This window comes from Narcine bancroftii, chromosome 2 (assembly GCF_036971445.1).
Source record: "Narcine bancroftii isolate sNarBan1 chromosome 2, sNarBan1.hap1, whole genome shotgun sequence".
Classification (NCBI taxonomy): domain Eukaryota; kingdom Metazoa; phylum Chordata; class Chondrichthyes; order Torpediniformes; family Narcinidae; genus Narcine; species Narcine bancroftii.
The window spans coordinates 103,261,375-103,288,142 of record NC_091470.1 but is presented as its reverse complement, the minus strand read 5'-3'; the positions used below and the strand labels follow the sequence as shown (position 1 = coordinate 103,288,142).

General features: G+C 45.9%; 2 protein-coding genes across 4 annotated transcripts in view; one reads left to right on the top strand and one right to left on the bottom strand.

Annotated features, from left to right (window-relative positions):
* lgi3 (leucine-rich repeat LGI family, member 3) overlaps positions 1-19,729 on the top strand; it is a 28,717-nt gene extending 8,988 nt beyond the window's left edge. For all 3 annotated transcript variants that reach the window (XM_069917780.1, XM_069917777.1, XM_069917779.1), the window contains 7 exons: positions 4,690-4,761; positions 8,392-8,463; positions 8,768-8,839; positions 13,650-13,721; positions 14,729-14,898; positions 17,507-17,671; positions 18,254-19,729. In XM_069917780.1, coding sequence (XP_069773881.1) covers positions 4,690-4,761; positions 8,392-8,463; positions 8,768-8,839; positions 13,650-13,721; positions 14,729-14,898; positions 17,507-17,671; positions 18,254-19,071 — 1,441 coding nt within the window. In that variant the 3' untranslated portion in view covers positions 19,072-19,729. The remainder of the gene's footprint in view (positions 1-4,689; positions 4,762-8,391; positions 8,464-8,767; positions 8,840-13,649; positions 13,722-14,728; positions 14,899-17,506; positions 17,672-18,253) is intronic.
* Positions 1-23,957, bottom strand: part of dmtn (dematin actin binding protein) — a 136,427-nt gene extending 112,470 nt beyond the window's left edge. The window contains exon 1 of the mRNA XM_069917781.1: positions 23,556-23,957. Within this exon, the coding sequence (XP_069773882.1) occupies positions 23,556-23,843 (288 nt within the window). The 5' untranslated portion in view covers positions 23,844-23,957. The remainder of the gene's footprint in view (positions 1-23,555) is intronic.
* Between the last annotated feature and the right edge of the window lie 2,811 nt (positions 23,958-26,768).

Below are 26,768 nucleotides of genomic sequence, written 5' to 3'. Positions count from 1 at the left end.
CATTATTCATCATGTGGACAATGTCAGAACAACCGTCAGCAGTGGTTCTAGCCTTACCTACTCTCTCCATCGGCCTTCCAGTGACTGGCCACAGACAGCATTTATTTATTTTAGCGGTTTGGCAATTTTTTTCACTTTGTGCATCTGCGCAGACTAAAATAAACATTTGATTGTTTGGGCTTTTTATGTATCTCTCACTCACACACAGGAACATACTTACTTTGGGGTTTGTATAGTTGGTACAGAGCCAAAATGAGCAATGGGCATGTGGTAAATCATGGATTGGATTCCAACAGCAGAAACTCAAATTTACCACAAACCTTCTCTGTAATATTCAGCCATCTGGCATCCTCACACAGCCCCATCTCCCACTCAACGGTTTGTGACAAGATCGATGATCCCTCTCTGTGGTTTGATCTCCAGTGTTTGGACCACATCTACATGTGCTTTGTATTCCAGTCAAGTTCTGTTGCCTTCACATTCTGTCTTTAGTAATTAGTGCACAAGAAAACCTACAGCCATTAGAGAAGCAAATGGCAACTTATGTTTTTAAAAATGTGTATTTTTTTTCGCAAATATGTGTATTTTATTTTCAAGCACAGGAAAAAACACAAACTGCTCAAGACACAAGCGGATGGTTATAAGTGAAGGAGCAGGAGGCTAGACATTGTGTTCACCTCCTGTTCAACCTGTTATGTCACACAGGGAGGGTTATGTGGGACAACATCTGATCTGTGCTGCTTGTGTTACATCAGATCACTACACAACTTGTGTCGCCGCTGATCGCTGAAGGATAGCCTTGCCCTGAACACTCCATCCAAATAACAGCCCCTATCCATAGAATACTACAGCATAAAAACAGGCCATTTGGCCTATCTAGTCTGTGCTGAACTATTACTTTGCCTATTCCTGTTGACTTTCACCAGACCACTGCCCTCCATTCCCCTCCCATCCATGTACCTATTCATATTTTTCTTAGAAGTTAAAATTGAGCCCACATTCACCCCTCATTATTTTGTATACTTCTCCAACGCTCATTCTCCAATGCTCCAACAAGTCCAAACCTGTTTAACCTTTTCTTGTAACTCAGTTCCTCAAATCCCAGCAACATCCTTATAAATCTCCTCTGCACTCTTTCAGTCTGATTGATATCTTTCCTGTGGTTAGGTGACCGAAACAGCACACAATACTTCACATTGATAATGAGATCCAAGCCAAGCCAAAGCAGATAATTGCAACTGAAATAGTGTGAAAGAACAGAGGGACCTTGGGGTCCAAATCCACACATCTATGAAGGTTGCCGCACAAGTGGATAGGATAGTTAAGAAAGCCTATGGATGCTAGGGTTCATTAGTTGGGGGATTGAGTTCAGGAATCGTGAGGTAATGTTGCAGTTCTGTACATCTTTGGTAAAACTACACTTGGGGTATTGTGCTTAGTTCTGGTCACCGCATTATAGGAAGGATGTGGAAGCTATGGAGAGGGTGCAGAGGAGAGTTACCAGGATGTTTCCTAGTTGGAAACTATGTCTTATCTGGCATGGTTAGCAGAGCTAAGACTTTTCTCTTTGGAGCAAAGAAGGATGAGAGGTGACTTAATAGGGATCTACAAGATTATGAGAGGCATAGATAGGGTGGCCAACCAATACCTTTTTCCAAGGTGGGAGCAGCAAACACCAGAGGATATCTGCACAAAGTGAAGGGTGGAAAATTTATGGGATACATCAGGGGTATGTTTTTTTTATACAGATATTTGTGAGTGCCCTGAATGCTTTGCCAGGGGTGGTGGTGGAGGCTGGAGCAATAGGGGCAGTTAAGAGACTCTTAAGCCCCTTTAACATAAGCCCTTTTTACATAGAGAAGCTGTCTTATTGCCCAACTCACAATCTTTGTTAAATTTGAAAGGTGGATTCAGCGTTTACGCTACTGAGTCCTTTTACAAAAGGGATTCGACATAATTCACAGCAGCACGGCCCTCTGCTGTGATGTAGAACATACACGCCAGGGAGTGAATCACTTTTATTATTATTTTGACCGAGTCCACGATCATTTGCAATGATTTGTGTTAGGATTGGCTGTAAAAAAAAACACTTACATTTCAAAAATGCTTTGCTTGACCTCATAACACCCATTGCCCATTTCAGCCAATGGAGTGCCCATTGGTGGAGCAATTCATGTTATTGTTTATTTTCTCTATAAACTTGATTTCACTTCTCTTTGGGGGCTCAGAGCGCGATACTTACATTCACCCAGCAATGAACCAGCTTTAATTAGGCCGCAAGTTCAGAGCCTTGCTGGGAATCTGTCCCGGCAGCTAATAGGAGTCATGGGACATCTGTCGCAGTCAGGGGTGCAGTGCTGCCAGATCTCAACAGAGCACCGCTCCGGCACCTCACACAGGCCCGCTCAGGGAGGTTACGCGTCAATGTGGGATCAATGGTTGTCTTCGTTACCATTAATCCCCCCACGCAGCTGGAACCACTCTGCCATTGCCTGCGCCAGGGAAACGCAAATGCCTGTCACCGTCGCTACCCCTGCACCCTCGCCAATTGAGTTGTCCTGACAACGAAAATCAAGAAGATTTAGTAAAGTCCTACAGAGGGTCAAAATGTTTATTTTCCCCACCCAGTAGATCCAATTCCTTTGATCCAATGTGAACTTCAATCGAGAAAACAATCTATCTGCATACCTGGCAATGTGGGATTTAGTTGAAAAAACTTGTACTGATGCTTTGGAGCCATATGATCTAATCTAACATTAAACAGTCCATTGAATGTCAGCAGTTCCATTTCGTTCATAATGTTTTACCCTCTAAACAGTGTCAATAATTTCCAGTTGTGGATATATATATAAAATATATCCAATATTGCTGTCAGGTTTCACTCTCATGTGGAAGTGAAAGTGGATACATGAAAGAAGAAACTTGCCAACCGTAGGCCTCTACGTAAATAGTAAGGGTTGGATCCACTCTTCTCCTTAGACAGTTGTTATAAATAATTGTAAATCTGGAACCTAGAATGACCTTTCTGGAACTGGAACTTGCAGTAACTGCACTGGTCTTGCTGCAGTCCTCAAGCTTCAAACCCCATTTCAATCATTCACCACAATTTAATGCAAGAACTCTCTCGCCATTCCACCAGTTACTACTTTGGCAAGAAATTCTGATGATAAACCGGCTCTATACCTTCTCCTGTGTCTAGGATTGGGGGACTATTCTGCTTCATGTAAATTTCAAACTGTTTGAAGTTTTGAAAGGATCAACATCACAATTCAACATTGAGTTTGCAACTTCTTTATCAGGAACAGTCCCTTTTAATTTTAAAATTTGCACACTTCGGTCACAGGCTGAGGACATCATCAGCCATCCCCCTTTTGAACTGGTTTCAACACTTGTCCATTTAGCTAGGAGGCGGTGCAACTTTGCTCCACCTCTGACACTAGGTAGGCCCTTTTATTGTGAAAATTAGCAAATTGTAAAGTCAGGTTTCCTCTGCCTTTAAAATGCTCCACTTACCTGCATAAAAGGCCCAAAGATGGATTGACAGGTTCAATGCGATCCAGGGTTCCTTCGTCAAGGGTGGTAGTGTCAGAGGTGGAGCAAAGTCGCTCCACCTCCTGCGTAAAAGGCTCGAAACAGGAAGGGAAGAGGATTGATGTCGCACTGACAGCCCCATCGCCACACTGCACTGTCACGAAGCGACCAGTGGAGCCGTCAGGCTACGCTCCCTCACTCCACCCTATTCCCTCACACCACCCACTCCCTCACTCCGGCCCCTTCCCTCACAATGCCTGTTCCCTCACTCCACCCCCCTCCCTCATGCCACCCACTCCCTCACAACACCCCCTCCTTCACTCCACCCCCTCATGCCGCTCCCCCCTCACGCCGCCAGCTACCTTACTCCCCCCTGCTCTTGACGGGACTATCAGTCAGCAGGGCGACAAGGCTGTCAGGATGCAGCAGAGTGGTGGAGTTGGTGTGGGGCTGATAGGGGGGGAGATGAGGCAAGGAAGGGGATTGGAAGAGAGGGAGTGGGTGGGGAGGGAGGGGAATGGAGACAATGGAGGAGGAAGGGAGCAGGGTGGTGGGCTGTCAGGCAGTGGTGTGTGGGGAGGGCTGTCAGGTAGGGGAGTGAGGTGTTGTCAGACAGCAGGGCAGGGGGCTGTCAGGCAGCGAGGCAGCAGGGTGGCGGACTGTCGCAGGGCATCACTGCTGTGCTACACATCCCACCCCCCTCCCCCCACCCCGCCTTTGCCCTAGGAAGCTGGCACACTGCTCTGGGCTACATAAAAGGACTGCTCAATCCGCCTTTTCCATCCTCTAATAAATGGTAAATCAACTTTTTTTTGAAACGCGATAATGTGGCTTTTGTGCATGAAAACCTAGACAGAGGGAACCCAGAGGGAAATGAACACCCCCCTCCCCCTTTTTTGCATTCACGCAGATAGGCGAAGCAGTGGAAATCCAAAGATTATCTTCAAGCCTTAGACAGGCACATGGATGAAAGAAAAATTGGGTTCTGAGTTAGGGAGGGTTTAGTTCTTTTTATGGAGTTGGCCATATTTCTATTGGTTGGCCCAACAACAGGCCTGTACTCTGCTGTAATGATTTGTGTTCTCTGCAAAGTAGATAGTGTGCAGAGATCATTTTCATGATTCATGATGTACAACTGATAACATTTTGTTATTCCAGGACATTTGTGAATGCGAAATTCCGTCGAATTCCAGAAGATGCCTTTGCCCACATCCCTTCATTACAATTCCTGTGAGTACCAGGGAAGACCTCAATGTGGTGCTAAAGGCCACATGTCTGCATTGGCAGATCATATCTGCAACGTTAGATGTTTCCCTCGTACCTCCTGAACTGATTTAGGATGTGTAGCCTTCAGAAACAAAAGAATGGCTCTCCCCCAAACTAGACATCGACATTGAAATAGGCATTGAATCGGGGGATTTGGTATGCGTGGGGCTGCTAAACCATTGATTGGTTGGACATTCTAGGTCAGTGACCACTACTTACAACCATGCACAATTTAAATAAAATAGATTCATAACGATTTCTCTGACTTGCAGATCTATGAGTTTTGCCTCAGTGATCAAGAATCAGGCAGTGTGTACATAAAGAGTTTTACAGAGCAGAAGCAGACCGTTCAACCTAATTTATCCATGCTAGTAAGGTGCCTAGCTGAGCTAGATTATTCCCTTGTGTTTGGCTCAGATCCCATTTCCTATCCATATAGCTGTCCAAATATCCTTTACACATTGTAATCAGATTTCAGATTTATTGTTAGAGTACATACAAACCTGAGATTCTTTTTCCTGCAGGCACAGCAGAATTACCACTAATTGGTAGTGCAAAAAAACTGTACATAATCTCCTGATGTAAACAAATAAAGAAATGTAAACAAACTGTGCAATATATAGAGAAAAAAAAATCAAAATGCATGAGTGAGAGTCCTTAAATGAGTCCCTGATTGAGTTTGTCGTTGAGTTTGTATGATGGTGGAGGGGTAGTAGCTGTTCCTGAACCTGGTGGGGCGTGTCTTGTGGCACCGATGCCTCCTTCCTGATGTGGCAGTGAGAATAGAACGTGTCCTGGGATGGTGTGGACCCTTGATAGTTGTTGCTGCTCTCCGACGCCAGTGTTCCCTGTAGATGTTCTCAATAGTGGGGAGGGTTTTATTTGTAATATCCTGGGCTGTGCCCACTACCTTTTGCAGGGCTTTACACTCCGGGATATTGGTGTTCCCATATCAGACCATGATCGGCACACTTTCCACCACATATTGTTGAAATTTTTCAGGGTTTCCGATGTCATACCAAACCTCTGCAAACTCCTGAGGAAGTAGAGGTGCTGACGTGCTTTCTTCATGATGCCACTAGTGTGTTGGGTCCTCTTAAGAAGTTAAATTTGTTCGCCCTCTCTCATCCCCACCTCTCCTAAATCCTCTGGCCTTTCCCGACATTCCCAACACCCATTGTGTCAAAAAGATCTCCTTCAGGTCTCCTTTAAATAGTCCCTCTTTCATTTAAACCAATAACCTCTAGTTTTCAACCTCTAGTTTTCAACATCCCCTGCTCAGGAAAAAGTTGGTGACCATCTATACCACTCATGATTTTATAAACTTCCTTTACTCCAGAGAAAACCATCAGAGCCTATGCAATCTCTCCTTATAGCTCACACCCTCCCATTCCAGGCACCCATATGCATATTTTAAATTTAAATTTAGACATACAGCATGATAACAGGCCCTTTTGGCCCATGAGTCCATGCCGCCCAATTATAACCAATTGACCTTTTGAAGGGTGGGAGGAAACCGGAGTCCCTGAGGAAAACTCATGCAAACTTGGGGAGAACGTACAAACACCTACAGACAGTGTGGGATTTGAACCCCAGTCCTGATCGTTGGTGCTGTAACAGCGTTGCACTAACGGTGATAAGTATTCACTTACGACCTTGCCAGTAGTACCAAAGTAATTCCTTGAGAATATTCCTCAGCTACTCAGAAACATCCTTGGCCACTCACCATTCTGATATCTCTCTTGCTGCCATAGAACCCCTAACCATGGAATAGCCCATCACTTCAGCCCTCTGACCAGAGTCCAACCTGGAATCATTCACCTCATGTGCTCCACACCTTTACCTTCCTTCCTTTGCCATCACCTCTATCTCTATCACAATCCAGGAAGGGGCAACTTTGGGTTCTCACCTAATGGGTGGCCTCTACTTCCATTAAGAATGAATCTATTAATACTTGATTTCCCTTTATCCTCTCCTGGGCTTTTGATGTTAACCTTCCTCTGAGCCTTTAGACCCACATTTTTGCATTTTAACTTGAAACCATGATTCAATTATCACCATCCTCTCCTTGCTCTCTCAATGACCTGGTCCCCTTGATATATCTCTATTACAGAACCAGATACAGCAATAACCGTTAAAAAATCCCCTGAAAGCTCTCCAAAAGGGAGTGGGCACAGCCCAGTACATCCCAGACAAAACCCCCCCCACCATCACGAACATCTACAGGGAACACTGCCATCGGAGAGCAGCAGCCATCACCAAGGATCCGCACCACCCAGCACACGCTCTGTTCTCGCTGCTGCCACAAGACTCGCACCACCAGGTTCAGGAACAGCTGCTCCCCCTCCACCATCAGACTCAATGACAAACTCAATCAGGGACTCATTTAGGGACTCTTACCTTGCACATTATTTATTCTTGAATATTTATGTTCTATATTGCCCAGTTTGTTTGCACTTTCTTCTTGTTTACATTTCTCTCTTTTGAATACATATTTTTTCTTGAGTACATTTTGCCTGGCCCATACGAAAAAGAATCTTGAGGTTGTATGTGATGTCATGTATGTACTCTGACAATAAATGTGAACTTCAAATTTTGGAAACACCTCTTCTTTGCCCTATGCTCTGTTGCTGCCATGAGTACTGGAATAATTGAAAACCCCTGATGTTCCAATGCACAGAATCACTCTGCTGATTTCTTCTTTTGGTGGCCTGAATAGTATGCCAAGTCATAGAGCAGTTCCTTCTCAGATCTAAGTGCATACTTTCTGTTCCTGACCTGTCAATCGCATCGTCTGTCTCTAAAACCATTATGTCCTTACTGTTATCCCATCTCCCTTTTTCATTCCATCTATTTCCTGAACAACTTGAATAGTGGAATATTGCATTGAGCTATTTTTCAGATATTATTACCAAACAAGTCAAGTGAAGCAACACTTGACTTGTGTATCTGTGGGAGTTATCTACTGCACCCGGTGGCCTTCTCTACATCAGAGAGACCAGACGCAGACTTGCAGATCTCTTCGCTATGCACCTTTGTTCTGTCCACATCAATGACAGGGATCTCCCAGTGGCCAACCATTTCAATTATGCTCCACACTCCCTCACTGACATGTCTGTCCATGGCCTCCTGCACTGTCAAACCAAGGCCACTCATAAATCAGAGGAACAACACCGAATATTCTGTCTGGACACTTTTCAATCTGATGGCATTAACATCGGCTTCTCCGGTTTGTGCTGGACTGCTCCCTCTTCTCCCTCTTTTCCCTGTGCCTCTGTCTTCTTTACTCCAGCTCTCCAACCCCTTCCATCTCCATTCACAAAGCCTTCCCCCCTCCTCCCCATTTGCTGGTGTGCCCTTCCTCCTTTATCCACCTATTACCTTCTGCCTGTGGCTCTATGTTTCTCCTTCTGCACCGCCCCCCCTCCAACATTTTGTTCAGGGACCTGCCGACACTTCTTCATTCCTTGATGAAGGGCTCAAACCCGAAATGTTGGCTAGGTATCTTCATCTTTGCTATATACACTGTTTGACCTGCTGAGTTTCTCCAGCATCCTAGATGCCCACGGCTCTTTGTTGTCTCTTTCTCCACAGCCTGCTGAACTCAAACACCTTCACCTCGATTGGAGATAATGCCTTCAATGGTTTATCCCACCTGCAATACCTGTGAGTATTTCTCCACAAGTTTCAAACCTTCAGACGCAACAACCTGTATTGTGTGGTAAACCACTGACATGTATAATTGTCTGGTCTAGCATTCCTATTGGCCGGATGTACCTGTGGCCCATCCCCACAGGCTCCGGTATAAAGTTGACTGTTCTACAGCCCTGTTACTCAGTGTAGGACAACTGAACAGTCGGAACATGCTAAGTTCTCAAGTGAATAAAAGCCTATTGGTTTCTCTACCACAGTCTTTTGAGTGATTGATGGTGCATCATGTTGAACACTGGTTTTCTTCCTATGCTCATAGGTTCATCGAGAACAACAATATCCAAAGGCTCTCCAAATACACATTCCGAGGCCTCAAGTCTTTGAACCATTTGTAAGTCTTCCACTATTCATCATTTGACTGAGTTCCAACTCAAAAGAGTCGGAATGATCTATAAGTAAGTGCATGAACCCTTCGACCCACTGCCTGATGCCCATGGAGTGATAGAAAGGTTCGGGGAACTGAACTGAGGAGAGATTCAGACAAGGCAAAGACTGAATGTTGGAAAGGCAGTGGTCAGAGAGATCACAGTTCAGCCACATGCTGAGAAATAAAACCAGAGCATCTTATCTCTCAGACCGGAGGCCTGTGACTAGTGGAGTGTCTCAAGGATCGTTGCTGGGTCCACTGCTGTTTGTCATCTGCTGTATTCTTGATTACTGGCTCCACCCTATTATGTGACTGTACCTGTGGCTCCTCCCTCTTTGACCTTGTAACACCTTGACCCTTCCTCAGAAAGACCGGGTCACGGCACAGATCGTGGTCTCAGTCTCAGCCTCTCGAGTTATTTATTGTGCATCAATTTTATTTATGGCAAGGCCGCGGCAATGCAAGCTACCATGACCACTTCTAACATCTGGGGCTTCGGCATCGAACGGAAGCTCAGATGCTCCATACTGAAGCCACAGATTTGGCCCGGTGTGTGGTGAGGGATTCGCCTTCTCACACCCCAAATCCTTTCTGCCATCTCCAAGTCGCGAGGATCCAGCCACATCCTCCACTTCTTACCAAATGCAACTCTAGCTGCTCTCGGGAACATGCTACCCTCCAGGATCAAGCTGGCCCTCGATCAGCAACCCAGTCCCACCCGAAACATTCATTCCTCACCAGTGGCTGCAATGAACACCAACTTTAAAGGCTCTACAGGGACCTCTGGGGGTCAGTAACCAGTTGCATTCCACTGGGATCTGTTCTGGGACTCCTGCTCTTTATGCTTTTTATAAATAACTTGGACGAAGAAGTGGAAGGGTGGATCAGTAGTTTGCAGATATTACAAAGATTGCAAGTGTTGTTGACAGTATATTAGGTTGTCATAGGTTGCAACAGGATGTCAACCAGATGCGGAGTTGATGGAGAAGTAGCAGATGGAGTTCAATTCATATAAGTGTGATGTGATGCACTTTGGAAGGTCAAACTGGAAGGTGGAATATGTGGTTAATAGCAGGAGTCTCAACAGTGTGGAAGAACAGAGGGACCTTGGGGTCCAAATCCTTAGATCTCTCAAGTTTACAGTGCACCTTGATAGGGTGGTTAAGAAGGTGTAGGTATATTAGCCTTTATTAGTCGGGGGATTGAATTCAAGAGCAATGAAGTAATGTTGCAGCTCTATAAAACTGGTTAGATCACACTTGGAATATTGTGTTCAGTTCTGGTCACATTACAGAAAGGATGTAGAAACTTTGGAGAGAGAACAAAGGAGATTTACCATGATGTTGCCTAGATTGGACCATGTTTCTTATGAGGCAAGGTTAGCAGAGCTGGGGCTTTTCTCTTTTGAGCAAAGATGGATGAGAGGAGACTTAATAGAGGTCTACAAGATTCTGGGAGCCAACACTTTTTTTTGCTTGGGCAATATCTTCTAGTAAATACTAGAAGATATTGGTTTAAGGTGAGTGGAGGAACGTTCAGGGGAGTATCAGAGGGAAGATTTTTTTTTACACAGTTGTGGGTGTCTGGAATGCATTGTTAGGGTTGGTTTTGGAGTCTGGTACAATAAGGATATTTAAAATGGGTGTGAGGTAGGGAAGGGTTAGATTGCTGTGGAGTAGGTTTACAGAGGTCAGCACCACATTGTGGGCTGAAGGGCCTGTACTGCATTCCAAGGATGTCGGGTAGTGAATGCAGAGCACCACCATTTGAAGGTTCCCCCCCCCCAGGCACATCACATCCTGACTGGGTATAAAGCCTGGGCCTCACTGCCCAGAAACCCTCTGGAGGTACCTGTCCCAGAAGGACCCCAGTAGCTCATGACAACCTTTTCAAGGACAATTTGGCAAGAAATTTAAAAGCCGGCCTTACCGGTGGTAATAAGTCCCACAGCATGATCATTGGAAAACAAACTGGGTGACTTTTGGTCGAAGTCGATGCATCTCGGAATGCTGAGGGGAGAAAGGTGGAGATTGTGCTGGCTCATACCACCTCAGGAACAGTGACAGAAATTGGGAATAGTATCCTCACAGTTACGGAGCAGGTAGTTGTTTGCCATTAATGTAGATTTCATCCAAGGTAAAATCCATCAGAGTAGAATAAGTAAGTTTGGACCATGGAATCATGGCTGATGTATTTTTCTTCTTAACCCCATACTCCTACCTTCTCACCATGACCTTTGACATCCTTGCTCATCATGAACCTATCAACTTTTAATCTACCCAATGACTCGGCCTCCACACCTGTCTGCAGCAATGAATCCCACCGATTCACCACCCTCTGGCTGAAGAAATTTCTCCTCATCTCTGCTAATAAAGGAACATTCTTTCTTTCACAGGCTGAGCTCTCTGGCCCCAGACTCTGCCACTGCTGGAAACACCACGTCCACTCTAGCTGCCCTTTCAATATGTTTCAATGACTTCCCCCTCTCATCCTTCTAAACTCAAGCGAGTATAATCCCAGAATCTCTCACCCCCAAGATCATTCCAATAAACCTCCTCATATACCTTAAGCCCAAAACGTTGGTTATATAGTGCAACTCTGATTATCCAAAATGGTTGGGACTGGACCTATTTCAAATAAATCATATTTTCAGATAACTGGTAATTTTTTTAAAAACAGCCCAGTAGCAACAGTAAATCACTCAAAACAGTGTTTAAACAACAACAAACAACAAGGGGAGGTTTTTAAAGCACGAAATAACTTTTAATTCTCACCAAAAAAACAATCTGTCACATCAGTTTGGCTCCAAAATAATTTTGGATAATTGAGGATTTCTGATTGTTTTGAATATCCTCGTTTATCCAAAACTTTGGAGGTGAAATTACATCATTTTGACTTCAAAATTTTTTGGATAAATGAGTATTTCTGATTTTTCTGAAATCCTCAATTATCTGCAAAAATTTTCAGAGCCAAACAGATGCCACTTCCAGGTCCAAAAAAAAAATTCAGGTAACTGAGGATTTATGAAATGTTATGAAATACCTTGGGATTTTCTTGAATTTTACCTAACAAGGACATTTCATTGCCCCTTTTTAAAAAAAAAATCCCTGGTGAGTCTCTGAGTACTTCCTGCTTTCTTTGTGGTCTACAAAGGCTGTCCAATTTCAGCTTCCTAAACCTTACGTGCGTTTCCTCTTTGCTTTTGACAATGTTTACATCTCTCATTATCCAAGATTCCCAAACCTCACCATCTATAGGAACATGGGCCTTGACTCTTTCAAAGATCCCACACATTAGTGTGAATTTACTCTCAGCTGTTCTCAATCTATACTCCATAGCTCCTGCTTTATGCTTCTCCCATTTTAGCACTTCGCCCACAATCCTGTCTTATCCATAATGATCTTAAGGTGTTGGGATTCCTGTTCCTCAAACCCTTTCCCATTGAAACCCCAATCACCTGGGACAGGCTCATTTTCCAGCTATTACTGACTTGCTAGTTGGACAAGTCCACTGATTATTTCAAGAAACCCTCCTGGATGTACCTAACAAATTCAGCTCCATCAATTCCCCTGGCATCTGGGGAGTTCTGTGTGTCTCTCACTTCTGTCTTGAGCTCTCTCAGGTAGATTGGAATTGTTTACCTCACATCCAATAGTACATTAACCAGATTATCTCATTCTTCTGTTACAAGCCCAAAGGACCCCAAAACCCAGCAACAATAGACATTCACCAAGACAAGTGGCTTTCAAAACAAAAGCTATTTTTAATCAACTTCAAACATGAAAATAGAATCAAACTTTAACTTAACTCTATACTTATATACTAACCTAAATTACCCCCTTCTAATTAAAAGCGCATGTGTATGTAATGTGTATGTAAATTCAAGAAAAGTTCTTTGGTTCACAGTTCAATCTCACTTCTCCTTCTTCCAAATTCTCTGGTTGCAGGCAATCACCATACTGTGCGCAGAATTAAACATGTATAAAGTTCACCAGGCTTGGTGCTTGAAAGGTAAATATTTACCACTCAGGAAGGTTCTTGTAGGATTTGCAGAGAGATATTTGTTGCTCCAGGATTTCCACAACTGAGGTACCACCACTAGTCACCTCAGGGTCTCGCTGATTAAACGCCCTATCAGGGTCTTCTAGGTGGTAACCTCTTTCTTCAAGCTACCACAGAGTTCCATTCCTTTCTCTATTTCAAGAGAAACATCAGGCAGATAAGCACGTCCAGCCATCTACTGCCCTGGAACTTGCTTTCATCAGTTTCAAACAGTTTTTCCTGGATTGCACTTTTCAGTTACTTGTCAGTGTCCCACACACTGACTGACTGACTGAACTGTTAACTCAACTCTCTCTCTTCCAACTCAAACTCCGAAGAAAGCATGTGACTCATGTCTTACAAAACCCCCATCTTCTCCAGCAAACAACAGGAGTTCTTCCTTCTGCTCCCATCTGTTGTTATCTTAGATAAACAATTCAGAATTGACCTTTCTGTGAGCACTTTGCAGAAAGGGTACTGATAGACAGCATGACTCCAGCAAGACAATGGTCAAGCATTTTTTGACATCAGTTAATTAACACCTACTTGTGAAAGGTGCTTACATTCTCCAGAAATCTTGCAATGTGAATTCTTCAGGCTTTCAAATAAGATCTGTTTCAAAATGTGTGTATGTATGTGACCTACTCTAAATCTTATAAATTCTCCCCAAATATTAATGTTGTTACACTTCTGCCCATCTGATAATCCATTTGTTGTTCTTTCCTCCTATCAGGTCATTGGGAAACAACAATCTTCAGACACTTCCCAGAGATCTCTTCAAGAATCTTCATGTTTTGACACATTTGTGAGTAAACTCTTATTCATTATTTGTATTTCACAATGGAATATCACATGTCAATTTGAACCTAAAATTCTCAGCAGATAATTTTGGAGATTTGAGAACAAGCTGTAAAGGAATTGTTTGATTTTCCATTAACATTATGAATTAAATTGGTAATGTGGGTATTACTGAAAATTTATTGAAGAATCTGAAATCATCCTTCAGCAGCAGGGAAACTGCCTAGGAAGGCATACAAAGCAATCCTATGAATAATTCTGAGCATTTTCCACATATCCATACAACTATCAAGCAAATTACAGACCCATAAATCTCCACATTGCATGGTCAGGTGAACACAAGGAAAGCAGTTGAGGGCGAACTGATTTTCACTGGTTCCTTATGCAGGAAATCTGACAGTATAGTGTGTCTCCAAAGGTTGTCCCAGCAAGGGAGCAATAGAGTAGAGAAGTGGTGTTGGCAGGAGGAATGAATGAGTCTTCTATAGTCTCCAAACTTTGCCAGACTTGGGATAAATAATATTAAATGTGCTAAACATTTGTAGAGCACTGAGATGGAAATCAGAAATATTTCAGTTTTGAACAGATCTGTATCCAAACAGGAGACATAAATCTCCCCCCATGAATCTGATGAGCCAGTTTTATCATTTCATGCTGCCTCCCCCAATTGAGAAGACATTTCAATCTTGTGCCTAACTCAAGGGACAAATGTCAACTTTGACTGGAAATTACTTTCCGTGGAGTTCCACTGCCAACCGGCCCAAGCTCTTTGGTATCGACAAGTCATTCAAGGCTGTGAATTCTGGTCACCCATACTTGTTTGACTGCCCAGCCTGTGCCTGGCCTCTCCAGCACGAGGAGCCAACTCTCCAAATGTCCATTGGAACTATACTTTCAAATTTCTTTTCCATGGTTGATCACTTCAGAAATGTTTCACTACACCAAACCTATCAAGAGCTTGTATTAAATTAAACAGTTGGTGCAAATCAATGTAAACTTCTTGAATCTTTGCAGGGATCTCCGGGGAAATGCTTTCCATTGTGATTGTAAAATGAAATGGCTGATAGAGTGGCTACAGACAACGAACACAACCATCCCTCCCACATACTGTGCCAGCCCAACCAAATATCAGGGGTATACATTAAACCATCTGTCTCTCAGTGATTTTCACTGCATCACCACAGGTCTGTAATCATTTCATAATGGTTCAGTTCAACACAAAGTTGGCAAATTCTTTTCACCCTTGATATGGATCAGTCTAATCTTTGTGCAAATTAATGAAAGGAGGATAAACAATTAATCTGTTTGAAAAGGATCAGGGGTTACAGCAGCCGATAAAAGGAAGTTCAAGTGGAACTGCCACCATTAACATGGGATAGTTGGAGTGGGTCAGCGGGTGTGAGTCAGTGTTGGAGCAGATCCAAGTGGGAGTGAGTCCACGTGGGGGTGGGGAGCCAAAGCTTTGGCGCATGAGGCTTTGGTGAGCAGTGGCAGAGGATTTGTCCCAGGTGTTGGGGAATGACAGTAGCTTTTCTGCAACAGGGCTTCAGTGAGCAGGGCCAGGTGATTACAGGGGTGGGTTTAGAGAGCAGCCATGTTGAGAGGAAGTGTCCTAATTTGGTTTCAGAAGGTGACAGTGTTGAGTGAGGAGAGATGTCGAGGGTTGGCTTCAAGAGCTGTGGTTTGCATTTTGGAAATTCAAACTTGAAGACTGAGTATGTGGCTAATGGTTGGATTCTTAACAGAGTGGAGGAACAGAAGGATCCTGGGGTCCAAGTCCATAGATCCCCCAAGGTTGGCATGCAAGTTGGCAATGAAATTAAGAAGACATATGGTGTGTTGCCCTTCATTATTTGGGGACTGAGTTCAAGATCCATGAGGTTGCAGCTCCATAAAACTCTGGTTAGACCACACTTAGAACCATATAATCTTACAGTGTGCTGAACTATTATTCTGCCCAGTTCCACTAACCTGTACCCAGTCCACATCTCTCCATGCCCCTCCCATACATGTACTTGTCCAAATTTTTGAAAAATATTAACATTAAACCCGCATTCACCACTTCAGCTGGCAGCTTGCTCCACTCTCCCACTACTCTCTAAATGTTCCCCCTAATGTTCCCTCTAAACTTTTTCCCTTTCACCCTTAACCCATGTCCCCTGGTTTGTATCTCACCTTCCCTCAGTGGGTAAAGCCTATTTGCATTTACTCTATCTATACCTATCATAATTTTTTATACCTCTTATCAAATCTTCCCTCATTCTTCTACATTTAACCTTTCTCTGTAACTCAGTTCCTGAAGTCCCGGCAACACCCTAGTAAACCTTCTCTGCCCTCTTTCAATTTTATTGATATCTTTCCTGTGATTAGGTGACCAAAACTTCACACAATACTCCAAATTTGGCCTCATCAATGACTTGTAGAACTTTACCATAACATCCCAACTCCTGGACACAATATTTTGATTTGTAAAGGCCAATGTGTTAAATGGGCCAATGAGTATTGTGTCCAGTTCTAGTCACCATTTCTGATGTGGAAGCTATGAAGAGGATGCAGAGGTGATTTACCAGGATGTTTCCTGAATTGGAAAACATGTTTTATAAAGCAAGGTTGACAGAGCTAGAGCTTTTCTCTTTACAGCAATGAAGGATATGAGGTGACTTCATAAGGGTATATAAAATCATTAGGCGCAGAGGTAGAGTGGACAGCGAGCACCTTTATCACGTATGGGTGCCACAGTTAATGATAGAGTGCCAGTGAACCGGGTTTGAATCCAACGTCGTCTGTAAGGAGTTTGTAAGTTCTCCCCGTGTCTGCATGGATTTACTCTGTGGGCTCCAGTTTCCTCCCACCTTTCAAAAACTTACCAGAATTGTCAGTTAATTGGGGTATTTGAGTGGCATGGGCTTGTGGGCCAGAAAGACCTGTTACCATGCTGTATGTAAAAATTTAAAACCAGAGGACATCCGTTTGAGGTATGTGGACATAAGTTTAGGGGAGATATCAGAGGTAGGGTTTTTTTTACATCAAGAGAGGTGGGCGCCTTGAATACATTGCTGGGGGTGGTGATGGAGGCTGGTAGAATAGGGGCATTTAAAGGACTCTTAGACAGACACATGGATGTAAGAAAAATATGGAGTTATGAGATGTGAAGGAGGGAAGGGTTAGATTAATGGAGTAGGTTTAAATGAGTCAGCACTGTATATCGGGCCAAAGGGCTGATTTATGACCACAGTTTTATGCTCATGAATTCACTGGGAGAGGGTACAAGAGGGACAGAACTTTTCATGCCAGATTAGAAGCCAGCATCATTGCAAATTCATTTAAAAGACAATTGATAGATCAATGCAGAAGGAACTAAACTATTGGTTGTTTAGTTCAGGGGTGGCCAACCTTATGATTTTTAATTTAGACCTACAGCATGGTAACAGGCCATTTTGGCCCACGAATATTTACCGGGGCTGTAGGTTAATTGGGTGTCACGGACATGTGGGGCAGGTGATTTCTTACTATGCTGTATGTCTAAATTAAAAATTAAAAGGTTAGCCATCCCTCGTTTAATGGCATAAATGATATAGTGATAATTTTATTCTGTCTCTTTTGAGGCATGTGGCCCTGATTATTTGAATGACTACTGAAAATGGAGCTTTATAAGTAAGGTTAAGAGGCAATGTGCCAGTACTATATGCTCTTTGATTCATTTGTGAAAGTTGCATTGAGCTTGGTATTGTGGTTTCATAATACATTCCCCATAACAAGAATACATTATAGTCATTAAACTGTCTTTTGCAGAATTTATTCCATACCAAACCTTCCACTTCCAGTCTATCTCAGTTGAACCTTTTCTCTATGCCGATGATGTTTATGTCACATTTGCCCAGACTGATAATGGCAATTGTACTTTCTTCATGTGGGATCATATCGAAATGGTCTTCAGGGAATCGGAAAATATCTCTGGTAAGGACTGTGGATGAGTGGAGAAGTTAAGCAAGGTTTGATTATTGTGGCAGAGGTAATGAGGTCTCACCTATGAGTACAAGAAATGGGAGCAGGAGGTGTCAGCTGATCCACGGTGCCTGCCCTGTTGTGTGACCACGACTGGTCTATGCTGCCAGATTCCCCAAAATACTCAGTTCCTCCATACTTCAAATAGAAATACCTTTGCGTGAGAGAGTGCCAGAGATTCTCCACCTCTCCGAGAAGTTCCTGCCCACTTTAGATTTAAATGGCCACCACATTTCCTTGTAACTACGTCCCCTTATGCGAACAGACACATCCTAACAATTGTCCTTTTGTGCTCCCTTCTGGACCTCGTGTTTTTCACTAAGCTCACCCCTCAATTCTGGCACCTTCTGTGTTGGTGTAGCAGAGTGGCTGTTACAATTCCAACTGGAGGAACAGCTCAGGCCCAGAGTAATACTCATATTAAGGGGGAAAGAATGATGAGCTCACTGGGGGGGGGGGGGTGGGGCGGTTGTGGGGAGACCTTTTACTTTTCTATGTATTGCAAGCATTAAATGTGCTCTGTTGTTGCCCAAGCTCGTGCTGCTGTATACTGTAAGCCTCTGGTAATTGAGGAACAGCTCTATGTCGTTGTTGCTCAGCTGTTCCAAGGTTCCCACATCTACCAATGGGACAACTACGGCAGAAAGTTCACCAAGATCCAGGATGTTGACTCAACCAAGATCCACAAGCCCAATGACATTGAGACGTTCAGGATCGATGGCGATTGGTACTTTATCATCGCAGACAGTTCCAAAGCTGGCACCACCACTGTTTATAAGTGGAACAGGCATGGTTTTTACTCCCATCACTCTTTGCACAGATGGCACCGGGACACAGATGTGGAGTACTTGGAGATGGACAACAAGCACAAGCTCATTCTGTGCAGTAGTACACAAGGCCCGGTAGTCTATCAGTGGAGCAAAGGCCACAAGCAGTTCACCTATCTGACCGAGATTCCCAACATGTTAGATGTCCACGCTGTCAGACATTTCAAGATTGGGAAGGAGGTGTTCCTCTGCCTATCCCGTTTCATTGGTGACTCCAAGGTGGTGAAATGGGAGAGTCAGCGCTTCACTGAGATCCAGAGGGTGCCATCACGGGGCACCATGGTTCTGCAGCCTTTCCTGGTGGGGCGCTGGCAGTACATGGTGCTGGGCTGCGACTTCTCCTTCTCACAGGTATACCTGTGGGACGAGAGGCTGGTCAGCTTCACCAAGATGCAGGAGTGGAACGTGCGAGCTCCACGGGCTTTCTGCCTGGTGACCACCGATGACATGCACCTAGTCCTGGCTTCTAGCTTCAAGGGAAGCACCATTGTCTATCGGCACATGCTGGTCGACACCAGTGCCTGACACACCAGTGCTGAGCTGCACCCATGACCACACAGGATTCATGGCCCGTGGAGGCCAGACCTGTCCATCACATTTCTGAGGAGGATGCTCCTGCCCTCTTGGAGAATCATTAATTGGAACCAGAAAACACTACAACACAGAAACAGACCCTTTTGCCCATTTAGTCTGTGCCAAATTAATACTCTGTCTAGTCCCATTGATGTGTACTCTGACCATAGCCCTCCATACCCCTCCCATCCATGAACCTGTCCAAATTTTTCTTAAATGTCAAAATTGAGCCCACATTCACCACCTCAGCTGGCAGCTCATTCCATACTCTCACCATTCATGAAGCAGTTTCTGCTAATGTTCCTTTTAAACATTTTCCCTTTCACCCTTAACCTATGTCCTCTAGTTCTTCTGTCATCCAACCTCAGCAGAAGAAGCTTGCTTGCATTTACTCTTATCTATACCCCTCAGAATTTTGTACACCAATTATCACAGATTTCAGATTTATTGTCAGGGTACATACATGACATCACATACAACCCTGAGATTCTTTTTCCTGTGGGCAAGGCAGAATTACCATTATTGGTAATGAAAAAAACTGTACACAATGTACAAATAAAAAAATGTAAACAAACTGCAATACTGAGAGGATTTAAAAAATAAAGTGAAGAAGAGTTCTTAAATGAGTCCCTGATTGAGTTTTTCGTTGAGGTCTGATGGTGGGGGGGGGGGTGGTGGTGGTGGTGGGTGGGTAGCAGTTGTTCCTGAACCTGGTGGTGCAAATCTCGTGGCACCTAGACATCTTTCCTGATGGTAGCAGTGAGAACAGAGCCTGGATGGTGTAGATCCTTGATGATTGCTGCTGCTCTCTGACAGCAGCATTCTCCATAGATGTTCTTGATGCTGGGGAAGGTTTTGCCTGTGATGTCCTGGCTTTGTTCATTACCTTTAACAGGGCTTGTGCTCAGGGATGCAGCTGGTCAGCACACTTTCCACACTTCTGTAGAAATTTGCCAGGGTTTCCAATGCAATACCAAACCTCTGCAAATTTCTGAGGAAGTAGAGGTGCTGACGTGCTTTCTTCACTATGCCATGAATGTGTTGGGTCCATGAAAGATCCTTTGAGATAGTGACTCCCAAGAACTTAAATTTGCTCACCCTCTCCACCTCTGATCTCCCAATGATCACTGAATTGTACACCTCTGAAGGGTGGGAGCACCATGTTGCCAATCAGACAGGAGCTGATATGCTTCAACACAAGCCTTTCAAAATACTTCATCACTTTTGACATGAGTGCCAATGATCAATAGTCATTTAGGCCAGTTACCTCATTCTTCTTGGGCACTGGTACAATTGATAACTGTTTGAAACAGGTGGGTACCACGTCCCACTGGACTGAGATGTTGAAGTTAGGTTCACATTTAAATGGTGAAGGTTGTAACCAATAATCCAGTTGCTACTTTAATCTATAAAATTCAAACATTCACAAATCCTTTCTCCATCAACCTCCCCCCCCCTCCCCACTTTCACCTCATGTACTGCTTTGTGTCTGTTGACTCTCTGAAGAGCTGTGGAACATTGTGTGCCTCCTCAATCAGGATGTGTTCCTGACTGTAACGTATTCATAGCCCTCAAATTTCCTGGATCTCCCAGGTTTTGTTCACTAACCAAATACCAAGTCAAACAGATGCAGTGGAAGGAGGAGAAATCAAACTGTTGATTGTCACATGCACAGAGATACTGTCTGTGTGCTATCAAGGCAGGTCAGCATATATGTACAGCAGGTAATGCATCAATACAATAAAAATGGGGGGAACCTGAGCTGGAGACGGATAATTGGAGGAAGTGCCACAGTAGGGAAACAAATTAAACTGGACAACAATGATTTTTTTTCCTGAACAATTTTGGGTGTATTTTATGGATTTTGGGCTGACAATTTTGGGCTTCTTGGGACAGTACGGTTGGCGCAACGCTGTTACAGCATTTACAATCGGGACCAAGGTTTGAATCTCATGCTGACTGTAAGGAGTTTGTACATTCTCCCCATGTCTACGTGGGTTTTCCCCAGAGGTTCTGGTTTCCTCCCATCCTTCAAAACGTACTGGGGTGGGGGGGGGGGAGGTGTAGGTCAATTGGGTGTAATTGGGTGGCATGAATTTGTGGCCTGAAATGGCCTGTTACCAGATGGGAAACTGAGCTAAGGAATGGTCGATGCTGTTAAATTTTACAGCAGGGTAACAAGCCTTCCAGCCCACAAGCCCATGCTGCCCAATTACACCCAATTGATCTACAATCTTTGGTGTGTTTTGAACGGCGGAAGGAAACCAGAGCACCTGGAGGAAACCCACACAGACACAGTGAGAACATACAAACTCTTTACAGACAGTGCCAGATTTGAACCCGGGTTGCCAGTGCTAATAATAGCTTTGCATTAATGGCTGGAAGGGACGTGAGGGGACCATTCTTCACTCAGAGGGTGGTGGGAACATGTTATAAGATGCCAGACAATGTGGTGGAGGCAAATATGTTAATTTCCTTGAAAATGGATGGGATGGGATTGGAGGGATCTGGACACATTGCGGGCAAGTGGGACTACAGCAGGATGGCATGTTTTCTGGCACAAACAAGCTGGGCCTTTTTCTGTGCTGTGACTCTCTCTGGGGAAGTTGACCAGAATTATTCTACTGATATAGGCTGTGTCAACAGGCTGGTGTTGAATTGACAGATTGAAGGGCCTGCTCCGTGCCTCTAACTTTCAGCAATAACTAGAACAATGAAGGTGATGATCAGGTTTTAAATTGGATTATAAAATGACAAAGTGCAGAGGCTACTCCTTCTGAGCATAGCAATGGTTCTGTCACCTGTCATGCTCCCCAGAATCTCAGATCCTCCTCCACCTTCCTCTCCACGTCTCCCAGTTGCTGGGTCCATTACACTTCCTTTACTCTGCATCTCTGTCCTTTGAATATTTTTCAGGTGTTTCTCAGTAAATTGCATCCCTCGCACCGCCCAGCCCCACATTCCTGAAACTGAACTGTTTTGTATTTTCCACTCTGACAAAGGACCTGATTGCTCTTTTATCAGACAGATCAGCTAACCTCAAAGCCACTTTAATCTTTTGGCCGTGCTTTGCACAGATTGATAATTTCCCCAAGCACTGGTGAGGAAATTGCTGCATCAGGGGCAGAGTTGGGTCTTTCTGCAACTCAGGCACTCCCAGGTCAACCCACAAAATCATCTGTCCCCTCTCCACATTCCATCATTCACATTGTCATTCCTGGAGCATTCACTATCCTCAGGATAGAGAATTCCAAAGATTCCCAGCTGTCTTCAGTCTGAACAGCGGCTGCTGATAAACACACCCTAACCCTTTCCCAAACTCTCAGATTACACTTGACAATTTTTTTTCTCCCAAAAGGTTTGCTTCCTGAAAGAGAATTGGGGATTATGATAGACAACTTCAAGCTGAACACAAAGATAATATCAGATTTGCTGTATCATGAAGGAAGTTGGAGAAACATTAAATTAAATTTTCTGGCCTTGCCCCACCTCCACCACTAAAGATCTCCATCAGGTCCCCTTTAAATAGTCCCCCTCTGATTTAAACCGATAACCTCTAGTTTTCAACATCTCCTATTCAGGGAAAGAGTCTGTGACCATCTATCCACATGATTTTATAAACTTCCTTTACTCCAGAGAAAACCATCGCAGCCTATGCGATCTCTCCTTGTAGCTCACACCCTCCCATTCCAGACATCCTTGTGCATCTTTTAAATTTAAATTTCTTAGCCCAGTTTCCCATCTGGTCCAGATTCCACTGAATATCCACATAACCTTCTTCAATGTCCACCATAGCACATATTTTTGTGTTGTGGCGGTGTGAGCAGTGGAAGAAACACAGCCACCACCTTGAAGGTCGGTAATGACTTTTTAATTCAAATTCTGCGTGCGCCCCTTTAAGGGCAGCAGGAGCTCAGTCACCTGGTGCATTGTGACATCATAATCACTGCCCAAGTTGTGCACTGGAAGGGATGCTGGAGTCAGAGAGAAACCTCTGACGATGCCATTTCCCTATGGCTGTCCCGCCACGTGGTGATACAAGCGGGGCCGGTTCACCATGAGGATGTGCGCCACACACCCCCCCCCCCAGAACTGGCTACATATCATGTCGCTTTGGCGGCCGGCCCCGGCGCTTGGCTGTGGCCGTCTGCACTGGCTGTGATGTCCAGATGGGCCGCGGCGTCCCGCCGTTAAAAAGTTCCTCTCTCCCCCCCCCCCCCAACGTCCAGGGTAAAGATTCCGCTGTAGTAGTGCACTTTGTGGTCCCCTCCACACAAAAACAAACTGGGCTGAGTTGAGCTCTTTAGGGAGATGAAACGGCTTGGTGCTGCGGCGTGCCAGGGGTGGGGGAGTTAGGGAGGCCAGTCGTCTGTGTAAGTCCGCCAACAGGTTTTTGTCGGTGGCCATGGTGTCAGGGTCTGGGCCGAAAAACTCACCTGGCAGGGAAAGCGGGGCGCCATAGACCATCTCCGCTGCTGAAGCCTGCAGGTTCTCCTTGGGTGCCATCCTAATCCTAAGGAGGGCCCAGGGTAGTTTGTCCGCCCAGTCTGGTCCAGAGAGCCTGCCACAAGCGATGCCTTCAGGTGCCTGTGGAACCTCTCCACCAACCCGTTGGACTGCGGGTGGTATGCTGTGGTGTGGTGGAGCTTGACCTCCAGGAGCTTCGTCATCTGAGTCCACAGGGCAGACGTGATATGTGCCGGAACTCCAAAAGGGCGATCCATTGGCTGACCAGAGTCTTGGCGCACGTCTCCGCTGCGGCCTCCTTAATCAGGATGGCCTCCGGCCACCTTGTGGGCCGATCCACCACCGTGAGGAGGTAACGAGCTTCCTTGCACATCGGCAGGGGCCCAACGACATCAACGTGGATGTGTTGGAATCTGCAAAATGCTGGGTCGAAGTTCTGGATGGGGGCTCACGTGTGTCGCTGGACCTTGGAGATCTGGCACCTGGTACAGTTCCTGGCCAGTTCCACCACCTCCTTCTTCAGCCCGTGCCACACAAACCACTCCGCTATCATCTGCACAGTTGTCTTTACCATTGGGTGAGCGAAATCATGGATCAGACCGAAGAGTGCGGCGGGACCACCGGGCAAGGCATGCCTGTTGAGACATCGCAGAGCAAAGTGTCCGGGCTGCTGGCCATCCGGACATCTTGAGTTTGAGGCCTGAGATGGCGGTCTGCAAGGTCTGCGTCACCCCATCGTCCCTCTGTGCCTGAGCCAGTTGCTTGTAATGCAGGCCGGGCGTGAGAGCGTTGCTGGCTGGACAGGAGAGCACATCCATCACTACATTGTCCTTGTCGGCCCCTGTGTCGGATGTTGGTCATGAACTTAGACACGTACGAGAGGTGGTGCTGCTGTCTGGCAGACCACAGATCCTTGGCCATCGCCAGTGCTTGAGTGAGGGGCTTGTGATCCGTGAAGGCTGTAAACAGCCTGCCCTCGAGGAAGTAGCGGAAATGGCGGATGGCCAAATACAGCACCAGGAGCTCCTGGTCAAAGGCGCTGTATTTGAGCTCCAGCGGGCACAGATGTTTGCTGAAAAAGGCCAGCGGACGCCATTGTCCATCGAGCCACTTTTCTAGAATGCCCCCCTCCGCCGTAGCGGAGGTGTCCATGGAGAGTGTCGTGTGCGCCTCCGGCCACGGGTGCACCAGCAGCGGGGCGCTGGCTAGATCCTCCTTTGTCGTGATGAAAGCCCTGTCTGCCTCCTCTGACCACGATAAAGTCTTTTCTTTGGTGGCCATGAGTGCGAACAATGGGCGCATGGTGCGCACGGCTCCGGGGATGAAACTATGGTAAAAGTTCACCATCTCCGCGAACTCTTGGAGGCCTTTCAGGGTGGAGGGTTTGGGGAATCGTTGAACAGCCGCTACCTTCTCTGGCACCGGCACGGCCCCAGCCGCCGAAATGGTGTGCCCCAGGAAGTGGAGGGACACCTTGCCGAACTGGCATTTGACCATATTGACCGTGAGGCCGAAATCCGCCAGCCGGGCAAAGAGTGTGCGGAGGTGGGCTTTGTGTTCGTCGCAGTTGCGACTGGCAATGAGAATATTGTCCAGGTAAATTAACACAAAGTCCAGGTCTTATCCAACCATGTCCATGAGGCGCTGGAACGTTTGGGCCACATTCTTTAGACCGAAGGGCATATGCAGGAACTCAAAGAGGCCGAAAGGGGTGATAATGGCCATCTTACCCACGTTGTCTGGATGCACCGGGATCTGATGGTATCCCTGCACGAGGTCCACTTTGAAGAAGACCCGTGCGCCATGGAGGTTGGTGGAGAAGTCCTGTATATGGGGCACCGGGTACCTGTCGGGTAGTTGCATCGTTCAACTGACGGTAGTCCCTGCACGGTCTCCAGCCCCCGGACAATTTCGGGACCATATGGAGCGGCGATGCCCAGGCACTGTCTGAGCGCCCGATGATTCCCAGTTCCTGGAGCCTGAAGAACTCCTCCTTTGCCTGCTGGAGCTTCTCGGGCAGCAGCTGTCTGGGTCTAGCGTGCAGCGGGGAGCCCTGTGTGGCGATGTGGTGGAAGACCTCATGCTGAGGCAGGGCGGTGTTGAACCGAGGCCCTAAGATGGTGGGGAATTGGTGGAGGATCTCATCAAACTCATCCCTGGCGGCGGCTATGGTGGCGATTTCGGGCCTGCGATTTTGTCTTGTGTGCAGTAGGGTGGAGTGAAACGTTCGGGCGTTGACTAGCCTTTTGCCCTTCATATCAACCAATAGGCCGTGAGCTCCGAGGAAGTCGGCCCCTAATAGCGCAGTGCCCACGGAGGCTAGGATGAACCTTCAGTGGAACTTCTCCTTCCTGATCTGAATTTGTGCCCTGGGGTGCCGTAGGTCCTGATAGTGGAGCCGTTGGCTCATCACAGGGTTGGACCTCAAGATCGGGTACGAGTCTCTAATGCTGTGGGGGGTAGAATACTGAGCTCAGCTACTGTGTCCATCAGGAATCGGCGGCCAGTGGATCTGTCCGTCACATGAAGGAGGCTGTTTGTGGCCAGCCGTTGTAACCATCAACGGCGGCTAGCCTGGTCCTTTCCCTGAAACACACAGGGCTGGCGGCACTTATGGGCCTGCGCTCCACAGCACTGGTGGTAGAAACACCAGGTCAACTGGCCCTCCTCTGGCTTGGTTTTGGGAGTGGCTTGCGGTCGGCTGGCTCCTGGTCGTGCCACCTGGTTTAGGGCTGCCTTGTTCTCCCTCTTCGTGTGCCAGAGGGCATCCACACAGGCTGCTGCTCTCCTCAGGTTCGAGAAGTCTTCATCTGTGAGGAGCAGCTGGATGTCCTCCGGCATCTATTCCAGGAATATCTGGCGGAAAAGAAAACAAGGCTTGTGGTCTTCTGCCAGGGCCAGCATTTCATCCATCAATGCCGATGGACTCCGGTCCCCAAGCCCATCTAGGTGAAGGAACCTGGAAGCCCATTGCTGGGGAGTTACCCTGAAAGTTTCAACCAGCAGGTCTTTGAGGGCAGTTTACTTGCCCGTAGCCGGGGGCTGGTGGATGATGTCATCCACCCTCGCTGTTGTATCTTGGTACAGAGCACTCTCGACATGATAGAACATCGTGGTGTCTGAGAAGATGATGCGGAGTTTAAATTGTGCTTCCGCCTGCCCGAACCACGTTCTCGGTCGGT